Here is a 15,522-nt window from a genome sequence, read left to right on the forward strand (position 1 = left end):
GAGAGCCTACTGCTGATCACTACTTGGTTTTACCAGACCTGGTAGACTTGAGCTTCCTGGGGATTGTGTGAGCTTTGCCCAAGCCCTGGGCACTGCTCCAAACTCGTGCGTGACCCTCCCAACAGCCCTGAGACATGAGTGTCATCATTCCCATTTTGTAGATGAGGAAGCCAAGGTCCAGCTGGCTTAAATCGTTAGTACTTTGTTGTGCTGGGATTCACGCTGTGGTCTGTGTGTCCCGAACCTGTGTTTATTCTGCGGTGACGTATGCTGGCTCCGGTATCTGGTGTCAGTGGATAGCTATGAACATCTTGGGGATGGAACTCCTTGAGGAGCTTAGTGCCATGACCCCAGTCTTTGGTGCACATCTGAATCACCCCGTCACCATCTGAAACCCACCAAATCACAAAAGACAATGATGGGGATCTAGAGAATGCAAAATAGTATCTTGTTGGGGTTTTAATTTGCATTTGCCTGTTGACTAATGACATTGAGCATCATGTCATTAACTTACTGGTCATTTGAATCTTCTCTGAGTCAGTTCAAGTCTTTTGCTCAATTAATTGGGTTGTTTGTCATATTGACTTGTTAGAGTTCTCTGTGTGTTGTGGATACAAGTCCTTTTTAATTTATGTGTTGCAAATATGTTATCTCAGCCTGTGGCTTGCCTTTTCATTTTTTTTTCGAAGTATCCTTTGAAGAATAAAACACTTTAATTTAGACGAAACCCAAATGAGCATTTTGTTTTTCTTTTGTGGTGTTATTTTTGCATCCTGTATCTTCGTCTACCTCAAAGGCAAAGATTTCCTCTTATCTCAGATATGTGTGTTGTTAACACACTTCCCAGTTGGTTCTGCTGTGCACCAAAGTGGGAGAAGCCCAGGTATAATCAGTTACCCTAGGTTTGGGGTCAGATTTGAGTTTGGCTTTCAGGTTTGCCACTTACTGAGCACGTCACTTTGTCTCTCTGAGCTTCAGTGTCCCTATCTGCAAAACGAGGTTAAAAGTAGGGCCCCTCCACACAATTTGTTGGAAAGGTTCAATGAAATAAAGCTCAAACAGAACTTAGCAAAGTGCCTCGCATGCACAAAATGCTCTGTAAAAGCTGTGTTCGTTTATAACGAGCAGCAGAATGGAATAACACGTTTTGTTGTTTCTTTTCAGTACATCAAGTCCTTCTACAATGAATCGTGGGAAAGAAGGCACGGACATCCAATAGACCAAGACACTCTGACCCTGCTCTGGTCTGTGACGGTGTCCATATTCGCCATTGGTGGACTCGTGGGGACGTTACTGGTGAAGCTGATCGGAAAGGTTCTTGGGAGGTTAGTGGGACATCTCTGCTTGGGGATCCCCTCTGTAATGTTCACAATATGTATCAAAGTCAGGATCCCAGAAGGCAACAGAACTCCGCTCAGACAGTCCAGCTGGAGAGATTTTAATGCCAGGAGAGGAAGGGGAGGAAATAGGGCACCTGAGGCCAAGGAGAAGCGAAGCCACGGACAATGGGCCGAGTTGTGGAGGGCTGTGTGGACTGGGCTGCGTCGACTGTATTGTCCAAACAGGGAGGGAGTAGGGGGGAAATACCCTGGCTTCTCTCTCCTCACACCCTCCAACCCACTGTCAGTGCCTCTCATTGGTCAAACCCAAGTAGAAGCCAGAAACACCAGGAGCCTTTTGGGGGCAGTCCAGGAGGACCGGGTCCCAGGGCTCGGAGCAGGACAGGAAGGGAGGAAATGGATCTGGCCGCCAGAGCAAGTGGAGAAGAGCCTTAGAGTGCCTTAGAGACTCTTCCACGTATGTCCATATAGATCTGCTTTTCAAAACGTGGGAGCTCAGACAGTGTTTTCTTATGGGTCTGAATGATAACTTATTAAGCCAGTCTCCTATGGATAGACATTTAGGTTATTTCAAATCTTTCATATTACAAATACAGGATGGTACGTGTCAAGCAGTTCATGTTGAGATTTCCCATCTGGGCCCTCTCGGGTCAGATCCACTTTACCTCCTGAGCTTCGTGCCTCGCTCATTTCTGTCCTGTGAAGAGTTCTCTGAGATCAGATTGATTTATCAAGAAACCTCCCCAAATGTTTTCCCTGTCTCTTCGCTTGTAACTTCTCGGGAGATGCGGAGGTGTTAGTGCAGAAGTGGAATCTGCAGCATTCATGTCTGAACTTGACTCACGAGTGTTCCACTTTCTAGTGCCTTTGGCCAAGTCGTTTGATGTATTTGAACCTCAATTTTCTCCTCTGTAAGACGCAGGAAATGTTACAGGGACTAGAGAAAACGAATGGAGGCAGAATAGCACATTAGCAGGAACTCAGTAAGTAGAAGCTATTATTATTTACCGTATTACTTACTTACCATCCTTCTCCTCATTATCCGGACGCCCATATACTTACCCATACATGGTAAGTGCTCAACACATCTCCATGTTGCATTGACCTGAATGGGAAAGGACCCAGAAAATCTTTCCACTCCTGAGGGCTCTAGAAATCCTACTTAAAAAGGTGCCCACCCCCTTCCTTTACACTCGGCCTCACATCCGCTCCAAGGAGTAAGTTAGAACTGATGCTATTTCGGAGCCGACTTTCACAAGGCTGGGGCAGGAAGCCATCCTGAAAACGCGCATGTGGCGCTCAGGAAAGTCTGTGGTATCCGGTGAGGCACGGGAGGTGCTGATACTTCCCTTGTGCCCAAGGCCACTTCCAGGCGGTAACGAACGGGAACTCCGTACTCCAGAGAAGTACGGCGACGGCAGAGTGGCGTGAGGGCTGCCATTTTCTGTGGTCCCCCAATGTTCCGGGCGCTCCCACATGCACCCTTAGTCCATTTCTCCACTCTCGGGGGTCGTGGATGGGGGATGGATTGAGAGCTTACACAGAGCCCGAGCTCAGGTTGGAACCAGCTCCACACGTCACGATCCTTCCATCATGCCGAGCAGATGTGAGTAGGGGCATGCTGGCAGTGGCTCTGTAAGTCCATGACTGTCTGACCACAGGTCAGTGACTGGCTGGCCCCCGGATTGGCATCAATGGCCGGGGTCCGTGAGGCACTGTTGCTAAGCCCCTGGGCCAAGCCAGTTTCTAACGCCAGTCCTCTTGCCTATTCTAGTTAGATGGAGTCAGCCCCGGCCCCAGGATTTGTGGCCTGTGACATATACTTGCCATTTATCTGGCCATGGCACTGACACCCCAAGGCTGCCCCATAAGAAGGCTCTGAACCCAGGCAGACGGTACAGGGAAGTCCACACTGTAGCCGGGGTCAGGGTGCCGTGGCCCCACAAGTCCTGACTCCCCAAATTGCCAGTGTGTCACGTGAGACTTTGCCACCTCACCTCTCAGCCAACACCTCTCCCACACGTACAATGCAGGCAGTGGAAGTGGCTTTGCAGCTCTTGACGGCGTGGTGCAAAAAAAAAAAAAAAAAAGCAGAAGGAATGGAAAAGAGACTCGTTTGACAGATACTCCTTTTCTAAGAGAAGGAAGGGTTTTAGGCCAGAGAGAGATTCCATCAAAAGGTGTTGGTCCGTGTGCCCCAGGCAGCTGCCGGTTCCCTTTTTCATCATTGTGGGAAGAAAGGTTGAGCCGGGATGAAGCCTCAGCTTGAATGGGGACTCCGTAGGGAGGACAAGGAGCAAACACCGAGAATCTACCCCCGTTTCTTCACCTCCTGCTACGTACCCGTGCTCGACCTACCATACCTCGTTTACGTCCACAGCTCCATATTGTTGTCCCTGGTCCACAAGCCATGAACCCGAGGCCCTGAGAGGCCTCGTGGCTCGCCCGAGGTGACAAAGAATGAGGTTGATCCGAAACTCAGACCGGAGCCTGTGCTTTTCCCATCACATGGTGTCTGTTGAAACCTTTTCTTGATGCTTCACTAATTGTCTCTGGGAGGCCGCTGGGGAGAAAGAAGAGGCTGGCTTAATGTGCAAGGCTGGGGTGGGGACCGATGGGAGGGCTCACACGCATGACTATGGGGGGGAATTTGGGTGGAGTTGAGGGTCCTCAGAGTCAGGCGGGTCTGGTCACCAGCAGGTCCAGCAGGGGGCTGACCCTCGCTAGGCCATGACGAACTCGACTGTGGTTTGGGAGAGGGATGAGGACGGGGGAACACGAGGGGCCAGGAGTGGTCTCTGGAGATGAGGCACCCCCATTATCTAGTCTCAGGGGAGCAAGTTCCTTGTCTCCTCGAGCCTCTGGCTTGGAGAATTCTGGTTGACTCCCTCCCCTCATTTGGGGTCATCCCTCCTCTTCTTACATGGCTCTAGTGACAGAACCCTCCTTCCCTCATGAGACAGGACGGTGACCATGTTGGTGCATGGATGCCAGCTAGAGGACCCGTGATGCTCCTGGCTCACGGGGCCACGTATGAGTTACTCAAATTCTCCAAGCTTTGCTTAGTTGGTGACGAGATGAAGATAAGGCAGTGGCCTGTTGGAGGGTTGTGAAAATGAAATGAGAGTGTTCCTCTCCGTGGTTGACACGGAGTCAGTACCCATCCTATGTTGGCCAGCATCCCTGTTGTCCCTGTCCCCATCCTCATGAGCTCTTCTTGAGACGTGTCACCCCATTACTCGACAGAACTGGCCGTGATTATGTTCTAGAACGTTGCACTGAAATTGTCCTCCTTACACATATCATTGGATCTAGTTTTTCCCTCTAGAGCAGAGCAGAGCAAATATGCAAAAAACCATAGGGAAACTCACACGGGCTTTGAAATCGGATCCTTAGGCCTGTTCTTGAGCAAGCCATATAACCACATCCAGCCATGCAGCAAATATTTTGAACACCTGCTGGGTGCCAGGCACTGTTTTGGCACTTGGGCACCAGCAGCAAACGGCATGGCCCGAGCCTGCTGGCTGGCTGTGAACAATGCATCGTGCACGACATTGTGGCGATTGGAAGCACGGTGGGGGGGTGGACGGGTAGTGGAGGGACAAGAGGAGGCAGTTTGAAATCTGTGGAGCTCGGATAAGCACGCTCACCCGAGGGGGCAGCTCTGAGGGTTGCAGGAGAGCCTGTTTACAAAATGGGTCCTGTCACTCATGCCTGTGACGGGGACTCAAACCAAACTGGCTTAGGGCCAGAGGGAGCTAATTGGCTGACATAACTGGAATGTAACTCAGCCGAATCCACCTGTCTGTCTTCTCTGTCTCTCAGCTCTGCCTTACTCTGTGTTGGCTTCATGCACAGGCTGCCTCTCCCTGTGTGGGGGCAAGATGCCCCCAGCAGCTCAGGGTGACCCTGTTTCCGCTTGGCATCCCCAGAACACACTTCTCCTTCCAGTAGTTCTAGCCAAGTCCCAGGCCTGAGTCTCATTTACTTGTGTGAGGTCGCATACCCTTGGGGCTTCTCGACCAGGGGCAATTTTGCCCCAGCAGGGGACGTTTAATGACAGTATCTGGAGGCGTTCCTGGTTGTCACTGCTAGGGGGCGCTCCTAGCATCTAGTAGGGGCCAAAGAGGCTGTGAAACATGCTACAATGCCCACGACAGCCCCCACCACAAAGAATTTTGTGGCCGCAAGTGTTAATAGAGCCCAATGTGCGAAATCCTGGTGATTAGTGCACTCTAAAGGTACTGTATCATGTGCCCGTTCCTGGAGCCACAGTGGGGTGGGGATGGGACACAGAGTGCAGGCAGGAATGTTTCTTGGAGGAAATCCTACCAGAAGAAGGAGGGTGGGTGTTTTTTTATTTTGTTTTTTATTTGAGAGAGCACGTACGCGCCAATGGGAGAGGGACAGAGGGAGAAAGAGAATCTCAGGCTCTACGCTCAGTGCAGAGTCCAATGCAGGGCTCGATCCCACAACCCTGGGATCATGACCTGAGCTGCAATCAAGTCAGAGTCAGACTCTCAGCTGACCGAGCCACCCAGGTGCCCCAGAAGGATGGGTATTGAACGAGTAGTACGTCATGCCAGGCAAATAGCAGGTTCTCAAAAGTGCTATTTTTCTTTTCTTTTTCTACTTCAATATTTTGAAATCTGTGTTTATTTTCTAAAAGTTGGAAGGAACGTAAGCTCTCTAGGTGCCTGCTGAAGGAGCCTGCAATGCATATGGCAAACCTTTACTAGGCTTGAACAATAGAAATCTCTCCTCTCACAACTGGGGAGGCCGGAAGTCCAAGATCAAGATGGCAGGGGATGGCGGGGGAGGGTTGCTCCTGAGTCCATTCTCCTTGGCTTATAGGTGGCTCTCTTCTCACTGTGTCCTCACACGGCCTTTGTCCTTATGGGAGAGCAGGCCTGGTGTCTTTTCTTCCTGTCTGTTCCCGTTGGATGAGGGCCCCGCCCTTACAACCTCATTTAACCATAATCTCCTCTTTGAATGCCCTGTCTCCAAATATAGTCACCTTGGGGGGTTAGGGCTTCAGCTGAGGAATTGGAACATAGTTCAGTGCACAGTAGAACACTTACACTGGTCGCTGACCTCCTCCTCTTTCAGGCTGGAATTGCCTCAGGAAGGTGAGTTCCCCAGAAGCAGAGCCTATGAGGGAGCTTGGGATACATACGTTTTGTTGAGGGAAGGCTCTTCAGGAGTTCCCTTGACGGTGATACAAGCAGAAGAGAGAAGAGGGGAAGAGAGCCAAGCCAGGCCGTGCTCTCAGGTCCACTCTGGTCTCGGCTGGCCCGCAGGGATCTGGGGCATGAATCCTACCCCGGAGGGATCCCATCTGGGCAGGGGGGCCGCATTCTCTTCCCGCCATTGGCTGCAGGCTGCTCTGGGGGGGGGGTTATCTTCTTGGGTGGCCCTTCTGGAGAAGAGGAGCCTTGCTTGAGCAGCCACATGTACCAAGTGGGTGACGGAGGAGAGAGCTGAGGGACAGAGGGGTACCTGCCGGGACTCCTGATCCCCCACCCCCATTCTGCCAGCCTTGGAGCCTTGCCTAGCACCGTGAGGGTGGCAAGGATTCTGGGAGAAGGAAGCCGTCTTGGGGTTCGTGCCAGAAGGTAGGAAGAGAGACTGGGCGTGGCGGATGCAGACTTCAGGAAGGCAGAGTTCCAACGTCTCAGAGAGTCTCCAACCCCACACACGCAGCAGCTTTAGTACAAGCTGTTTCTGCACGATCTGTTTGTTGTCTTACAGATGCATGAACTGGAAATTATGGTTGAAAGTCAATAAGTTGCCACTCCTGCCCCACACTGCCCACCACACATCTATTAGAACCAAATAGTGGCCTCCCTGGGCCCACGTCAGACCTTCTGTTTCCCTCTGTTACATCACTTAGCATTTTGTGCTGTAACCACTTACTGACATTTCTGTCTCTTCCCTGAGGGGGAGTTCCTTGTGGGGAAGCTCCTTGATGCAAGAACCACACGTACGTGTGAGCGCCAGCACTTGGCGCAGAAGCTTGTGCACACTAGGCAAGCAAGCTTGTTGGACAGATGGAAGGGTCGATGGAGGAATGCCTGATGCTTGAAGGTTTTTCTACCGTAACTTCCCAAAGTGGCCGTTTTTCTCCCGCTTGTGTGCTTCCATTCACTCGTGCGTTTATTTTCCCAACAAATATTTCTGGAGCACCTGCTGTGTGCCAGGCACTTAGGGGTGAACAAAGTGGACAGAGACAGCTCTCTGGCAGAGGGAACAGCAGCTGTAAAGGCCCCGAGGGACAACTGGGCTTGGCTTCTTGGAAGATAAGACAGGATGTCAACGTGGCCGGGGCCACGTCAATGAGTAGAAAATGAAGCTAGAAAGAGGTCACTGAGCTTGGATCCAGAGGGCCTTGTGGGGCAGGGTTGGGACTTGGGCTTTTCTCTAAGGTGGGAAGTTACTGGTGTGTTGTAAGAACTGGCCCGATTTGCAGCCTGAAAGGCCTTCTGTTGTCAGTGGATCTGGGGACGTTATGGCATCTTGCGCTGATAGGGTGAGGTGATCTGGTTTGCACCAGGTTTGTGATAAGACACGGTGAGAGGTAGTGGTGGTTTTAGGAGTTTTGGACATATTTTAGAAGTAGCAAAAACAGGCCTTAGAGATGTATCGTAATGTGGGTGGGTGAGGGACAGAAATAAAAAATGATGCTAACGTTTTCTGGCCTGAGCAACGGCAAGGACTGTGGTGTGGTGTTGTTGTGGGTTTTTTGTTTTTGTGGGTTTTTTGTTTTTGTTTACGTTGTTGTTTTTTCTGAGGTAGGAAGTCTTTGGGAAGAATAGGGTGGGGTTTTTTTAATGTTTATTTCCTTGGGGGGTGCAGAGAGAGAGAGAGGGAGACACAGAATCTGAAGCAGGCTCCAGGCTCTGAGCTGTCAGCACAGAGCCTGAAGCGGGGCTTGAACTCACGAACGGTGAGATCATGACGTGAGCCAAAGTCGGACGCTTAACTGACTGAGCCACCCAGGCGCCCCAGGAAGAGGATTTGGGGAGGAAGGAGGCCAATGTTACGAATTCGGTTTTGGGTATGTTAACCTTGAATTGTCTGTAAGACTCCCTTGTGAAGAGGTGAAGCAGGCAGTCGGACATATGGGTCTAGCACTCGGAGGAGAGCTCAGAGCTTGGATGTAAGTGTAGATGTCATCAGTACATAGGTGAAACTTGAAGCCAGGACACAAGACGGGATCACCTGGGAAGTGTATAGAGGCCAAAGAAATAGGCTCAAGGGCTGAGGCCGGGAGCCCCCCAGTCTTGAGGGGGTTGGGAAGATGGTAAGGATCAGCCAGCGAGGCAGGAGCAGACCCACCACTCAGAGCTGGAAAGCAGGTGAAGGAGGGAAGTGGTGACCACCTGTGTTCAGACGGAGACGAGGCCCGAGAGTTGGTGGATTTAGCAATGTGGAGCCCTCTGGTTACCTGACAGGAGCTGTTTCAAGGGCACAGTGGGGGAGGCAGCTCCTGGAAGGGGCTTAGGAGAGAAGAATAAGTGGAGACAATGAGTGTAGATGGGTGTGCCGGGGTGTAGTTTTCCTTTTAACCGCATGTTAATGAGATGTTCCAGCAGAGAGGGGAAAACTGGCGGGCAGGGGCCAGAGATGAAACTTGCTGAAGCAACATTCTCGTGCAGGTAGGAGCGGGGTGGGGAACTGGTCGGTGATTGGAGGGATTGGCCTCAGGTGGGAGCACGACAGTATGTCCTCAGGAAAATGGGGGCAGACAGTGTGTGGGCACAGAAGCCGGGAGGTCGATGCATGTGGAGGGAACACGTGGATTCCTCTCCAGATTGCTTCTGCTTTCTCAGTGGAGTAGGAAGCAAGGTCATCAGCTGAGAAGGAGGATAAGGGGATTTGAAGACGGGGAAGTCGTATGAAATCGTCCTCGCGGAGAGCAGGACGTGGAACAAACCAGGGAACTATAGAATGGTTGCCTGGAGGCCCCAAAGCCCACTTGAGATTGGTGGTCATGAATTTCAAGTGACACCAGTCAATGTAGTTCGGGTTTTTCTCCAGCCAAGCTGAGCTCTGTGGTGCATGTGTGAGGCAGGTCAGGATCTAACCAGGGTTGGGGTTTGCCAGGCACATAGGATGAAGGCAGGTGGGTCAGTGGGTCAAGGAGTTGAGGATGTGATGGCTATTTCAAATGATGGACCATGGAATTCAGGCTGAGTAAGCAGGAATGGACAGACATGAGGAAGGTGATGATGGGTGGAAACAAGGTACGATCTCGGTTTATAGGCCAAGCTAGACTTAAAGAATTGTTGGAAGGGTGGGTGATGGAAGCCGTATCTCCAGAGGTTCCCCAGTTCACTAATCCCTTACAGAAGTACTTTCTAAATTCCCTGTATCTTCCACCACTTGGTCGTGTGTGATTGACTTAAAGCATGACACAGCGGAAGCTCTCACATTTCTCCTGAGCCTTCTCGTGTCTAGGCTCAGGATGCTGAGTCCCTTCGACTGTTTCTCCAGTGACGTGCTCTCCACTCTCCTCATCACCTTGTCAGTCTTCCTCGTGTTTGCCCCTTTTGCCAAGAGCTGGTAATCTTCTGGGTTGCCCACGAAGATTCTGCAATATGGGAAAGCTCAGAACAATGAGTGCGCTGTCCCAGGTGGGGTTCTCAGGGGTCACTGGAGTTCTGTGCTCAGAAATGGCATGTCCCTGGTCTCCCTTGTTTTTGTTGCCATGTTCATCCCCGGGGAAGAAATGGAAACACAGTCGTTAAAATCCACGTCTCTGAACCCCAGTGAGTCAGCTTTGCAAATTATTTGCGAGTAAGGTTTCCATCCTCACCGGGGCACTGTCAGGCTGGGGGTTATTTTGGGAAGGAATATATTAATATGATGTACTTGCTTAGAGGGTGTGCAGCCCTGTTTGCAAATGTTCCAAGTCAGACCCGAATGGGATTTTAACATTCTCTGCATGGCACAAAATACACCATTGCATCCAGTGCAGGACCTCAGGCCAAAGCACTTAGGGGCACCCTTAACTCTTCTTTCTCTGTACTTCTGTCCAATCCAAATGCAAAGCCCATCAACTGTCTTCAAAACACACGGGGCTCTGACCACATCTCACCACCTCCACTGCTCCCGTCCTGGTGCGAATTATCATTGGCACTTGCCTGGTCCGCTGCAGGAGCTTCCCAGCCAGTCTCCCTGTTTCTGCACTTATTTCTTCAGCCCACGGTCAACACAGAAGTCTGCGCGATCTTGTTAATATGTTAGTCAGGTCATGGCACCCCTCTCCTTAGAATCGTCCGGTGGCTGCCCATCTCTCTCCAGGTGGGAACCCAAGTTGCCATGGTGGCTCCTACAAGACCCTTACTAGCTCCCCCTCCAGTCTCTCTGCCCTCACTTCTACTATTTGCTTTCCTGTCCTCCTCTGCTTCCAGCTGTGCTGGCCTCACTGGTGTACCTGAAAATAACCCATGTCTGACTGTTAGTACCTCCCTGCCAAGATTGCTGCTCTCTGATATCCATATGGCTGGTCTGTATTCCTTCTTCAAGTCTGTGCTTAGATATCACCTTCCCAGATGTCTCCCTGAGTAAAATTCCTCCCCTCTCCTGTATTAGTTTTCTCTACAGTCTTTGTCTTTTACTTGTTTATTGAGAACATGAAGAGTGGGGACTGGGTCATGGTGGCAGCTATATGCCAGAACTTAGAATGGTGTTCAGCACTCAGTCCACACTTAGACGTTGTGTTGAGTGCATGAATGTCAGTTGAATGAGTGAACATCTGTTGAAAGAATGAATGACTGTGAGTAAACATAGCAGCTGCCATTGTGGGGGGCTTAGTATCAGGGTGACTGGAATGCTAAGCCTCCCATTTCATAGTATGTGAACCTGACCAAGTACTCCAGTTCTAGATCTATTTCCTCACGTGGGACATGGGGTAGCAAGATTACCTAATGCATAGGGTGTCCAGTGAGTATAAAGTACTTCAAATAGTGCCTGAGACATAGCAAGTACCCAGAGGATGTTAGCTCTCACCATGGATTGGTTTTCAGTTTACTGAGGCTCCAAATAAGTTCCAGGTGTCATCCTAAGCACTTTGCGTAAATCATCTGATTCTTACAGGAGACTTAGAAGGTGGACATTGTTGCACCCAGTTTACAGGGGTGGAAACCAAGGCTCAGGGAGGGTGGGAAACCCGCCCACAGTTGTTCAGTTAGCATGTGGCTGAACTGTCCAAGCAGGAATAGTATTGGAGGTAGATTCAGGAGAACAGCGTGTGTCCTGCCCACAGACCTAGAAGCTAAAGTAAGACTCAGAACAGGCCAGAGCTGGGCCACATGGAGGAAACCCGGCTCAACATCTAGAATTTACTCCTTCATTTATGCAACAAATTTGAATGGGGCACCTGCCTGTACCAGCAACCGGCTTAGTGCCTGGGGCTACAGTGACAAAATAAAAATCTCTGCACGCATGGAGCTTATAATCCGGTAGGGGCACGTGCCAACATAAACACAAATAAATATGTAAGCTAAACTCCTGTGTTGTGGGGGCTGCAAAGAAAATAGAAAGGGTGATAAGATTGTGGGGGATGGGCTCTGCAGCTGGGGGAGTAGTCCCATCAGATAGTGTCAGAGGTGGCATTTCAGTCACTTTGGTGAGATAAGACGAATGGATCGAGGGGCACCCATGACACAGGTTGTGAGTCAGGAAGTTGCCCGGCACACCCAAGAGATGGCGGGAAGCCTCGTGAGCACAAAGGCACGAGTATCGGACGGTGTGGCCAAGGCCATGTCATGCAAGGTTGTTTAGGCCCTGGCGAGTGGTTTGTCCCAAGCGCAGTGGGAAGGTTTTAGGTAAGGGGAGGTGTGTCAGTGTTTGCTTTGCAAGGATCACTCTGGCCGTTCTGTGGACCCTGAATCCTACAGGAGGGCAAGAGTGGAAACGGGAGCCACCTAAGCCATCCTGCATCCGTCTGAGGGTGAGATGGTGGTGGCCTGCCCCTCTGCCGGACTGTGGACCAGAAACGGAAAGAAGCGCTCTGCTCAGGGATATACTCTGGAAGCGGCATAGGCGGGACTCAGTGATGCAGGCAGGAAGGAAAATAAGAGATGTAATTATTATTCCCCTATTTTTGGTCTAAGCCCCTAGGAAGGTGGAGGTTTTATTTACTCAGAAGGGGAAGACTGTGGAAAGAGTGGTTTGGATGCTTTTGTGGGGGGCGGTTAGCAGTGGGGATGCATGAGTTCTATTTTTTTTTAATGTTAATTTGTTTTGGGGAGAGAGACAGAATGCAAGTGGGGGAGGGGCAGAGAGAGAGGGAGACACAGAATCTGAAGCAGCCTCCAGGCTCTGGGCTGTCAGCCCAGATATCTTTACCCGATATCTTTACTTCTAATTGATTTCTGTGTGACAGTTTATTCTTCTGTGTCCCTAACTAGGTTTTAAAGCCCCTAAGGGTGAGGATGGGGATTGACTTACTCCCTGTGGCAAACCCTGTGTCTTACGCTCACTACGTGTTTGCTGAGCAGACACGCCAGTGAAAGCCCTCGCCCCCGTGAGGGCACAGGTCTTTTCACCACTGCCCTGCTTCCTTCCTAGGACTGACCTGTCAGACCCTCAGAGGACTGAGGGAAGGGCCGTGAGCACTGTGCACACACGGGCCACCAGAGTATTCTCATTGTGCTCTGAAGCCTCGCTGATAACAAAATTAGTGCCCTTGGGTTCGTCTTCTTGAATCCTGAGACTGCGACCTTCTGTATCACAATAAGGGAGGTCGGGGGCGCCTGAGTGGCTCAGACGGTTAAGCGTCTGACTTCAGCTCAGGTCATGATCTCGCGGTTTGTGGGCTCGAGCCCCATGTCGGGTTCTATGCTGACATTGCAGAGGCTGGAGCCTGCTTCAGATTCTGTGTCTCCGTCTCTCTGCCGCTTCCCTACTTGTGCTGTGTCTCTCTTTCTCTCTCAAAAGTAAATAAACCTTAAAAAAAAAAAAGAATGAGGGAGGTCAGCCTAGATTGGAATTTCTGTTTTAAGTCTTGGCTAAATCATAATTTTCCCCTCATGGCATCCACTTAAATTAACTTTTTGACAGTGAGATTGTATTTATGTTTTGAATAAATACTACATTCATATGGCATAACTTTTAAAAGGACCAAACGAATGTACAGTAGAAGGCTTCCATTGTATTTCTCTCCCCCAGCCAATCAGAACCCCTTCCTGGGGGCAACCTGTGATACCAGTTTTTTGTGTATCTTTTCCAAGGTTTGTGTCTGTTTTTGCATGCATGTGCATGTGCGTGTGTGCACACACACACACACACACACACACACACATTCCTTTATCACACAAATTGTTGAATATTCTATGCAAAGTTCTGTACCTTGTTCTTTACACTTGACAATATATCTTGGAGATCTTCCTGTATCAGAATATAGAAAGCTACTTCTGTTTTAATGTCTACATAATGTACCATTACATAGATGTATCATAATTTGTTTAAATAAGGGAGACCTGGGCTTTTTCAGTTCACGTTATAGAAGATGTTGAACCAAGTCTTCGTGCCATCGTGAAAGTGTGATTAGCTTTGGGATTCTCCAAGAAGATGTAGGCAGGAGGAAAAAGTTTAATGGAAAGTTTGAGATAAATAAGAAATAGTGGAAAGAGCCCCGGCCTGGAGTTTAAGGCCTCTAACTCACAAAAGTAATAACAAAGTCCCCTTTCAAGTCTCTAGCTTCTTCCAATTTACAAAACAATTTAATATTTGTTAACTCGTCAATTTGTTAGGGAAAAAATATCCTGTGAGAAGCTATGATGTTTTTTTCCAGCTCTTAACTCACTAGTTGTATGGCCTAAATTTCTAATTTGTCTATAGAATAAGGTTAACTTATCTATAGAATAAGGATAATGAAGTATCTACCTCATAGGGTCATTTTGAGCAGGAAATGAGCTACTCCTGTAAAGTGCTTAGAACAGGGTTTATCATAGAGCAAGAATTTAGTAAGTGTGAGCTATTACCATTCCGTAAATGAGTAAAGGAAAACACAGAGCAATAAATAAAGTATAGTCACCTAGCTCATAAAAGATACAACTGGTGCAGGGACCCAGGTCTCCAGGCCCCAAACAAGTCATGATTCTCAACCATGAGGTCTTAGAGACATGTTACCAGAACAGTGACAGCAGTCCCGGCACAGAGCAGCTATAGGAATAATTGCCATAGGAATTTGACTGATCATGTTCAAGAGGAATTAGTTCAGCCTCACACTTAGGGCTGTAATTTATCAAATCGAAGATGTCATCATGTATAAGAAGCATTGTTACACGAAATGCAGAGAAGGAAGGATGGAAGGAAGGAAAGAAGGAAGGAAGAGAGAGGGGTAGGAAGAAAGGAAAGGGAGGGAGGGAGGGAGGGAGGAAGGAAGGAAGGAAGGAAGGGAGGGAAAGGAAAGGAAAGGAAGGAAGGAAGGAAGGAAGGAAGGGGGAGAAAGAGAAAGGGAAAGGCTGCTAATTAAAGCTATAGGACACTGTGCTGGTTTTCAGACTGTGGTCTCTCAGCTCCAGACTTACCCTCGATGCTCTGCCCTGTGATGCAGGGGCTGGGACCTGCATGTCTCATCTGCCCTTTGATAAGAGGCACACAAGAGCCACACTAGAGGAAGAGGGGCAAGGGGCTTGGTCCTGTTTGGCTGAAATTCCTGCTAGTCCCAGCAGTGAGTCTAGTTCCCAGCCTTTGTCTACACCTCAGAACACTGTGCCCTCAGAAGAACAGCCCCAGCGGGCCAGTGCCCACCCTTGAAGATAAGCCAGGTCTTGAGGGCCCTTCTTCCAAGCCCCCAAAGTGTCAGCACCACGTGGGCAGCACCCCGTCTTCAGAGATCCCCCTTTTGACATCTGAGTTCCCCAATACCTGCTTAACCAACTCCCTATGTTAAATTCTCTCTGCTAAAATCACTAGAGTGCTTTCCATTTTCATGCTTGAACTCTGACTCAAGGATTATAAGGCACATCTTGACTTTAGAAATGTTAAGTGAAGGTCTTAGAGTTGATGAAATACAGTATTGCATCAGGGAATTCGTGAAATGTGACACTGCCTTTGAAGGTGACCTAATTAGCCTTAGTGGTGAACCCAAGAGGGGGAAGTGCCTTGCTCAGGGTCATACAACCAAAGGTGGCAGTAGGGATCGGTGGGATTCTGGGCCCTGTTCCTG

At 49.6% G+C, this 15,522-nt stretch overlaps 1 protein-coding gene across 3 annotated transcripts in view; it reads left to right on the top strand.

Annotated features, from left to right (window-relative positions):
* The window catches only part of SLC2A9 (solute carrier family 2 member 9), a 255,169-nt gene that overhangs the window by 65,852 nt on the left and 173,795 nt on the right, over positions 1-15,522 (top strand). For all 3 annotated transcript variants that reach the window (XM_042936893.1, XM_042936894.1, XM_042936895.1), the window contains one exon: positions 1,165-1,325. In XM_042936893.1, the coding sequence (XP_042792827.1) occupies positions 1,165-1,325 (161 nt within the window). The remainder of the gene's footprint in view (positions 1-1,164; positions 1,326-15,522) is intronic.

This window comes from Panthera leo, chromosome B1 (assembly GCF_018350215.1).
Source record: "Panthera leo isolate Ple1 chromosome B1, P.leo_Ple1_pat1.1, whole genome shotgun sequence".
Taxonomy (NCBI): domain Eukaryota; kingdom Metazoa; phylum Chordata; class Mammalia; order Carnivora; family Felidae; genus Panthera; species Panthera leo.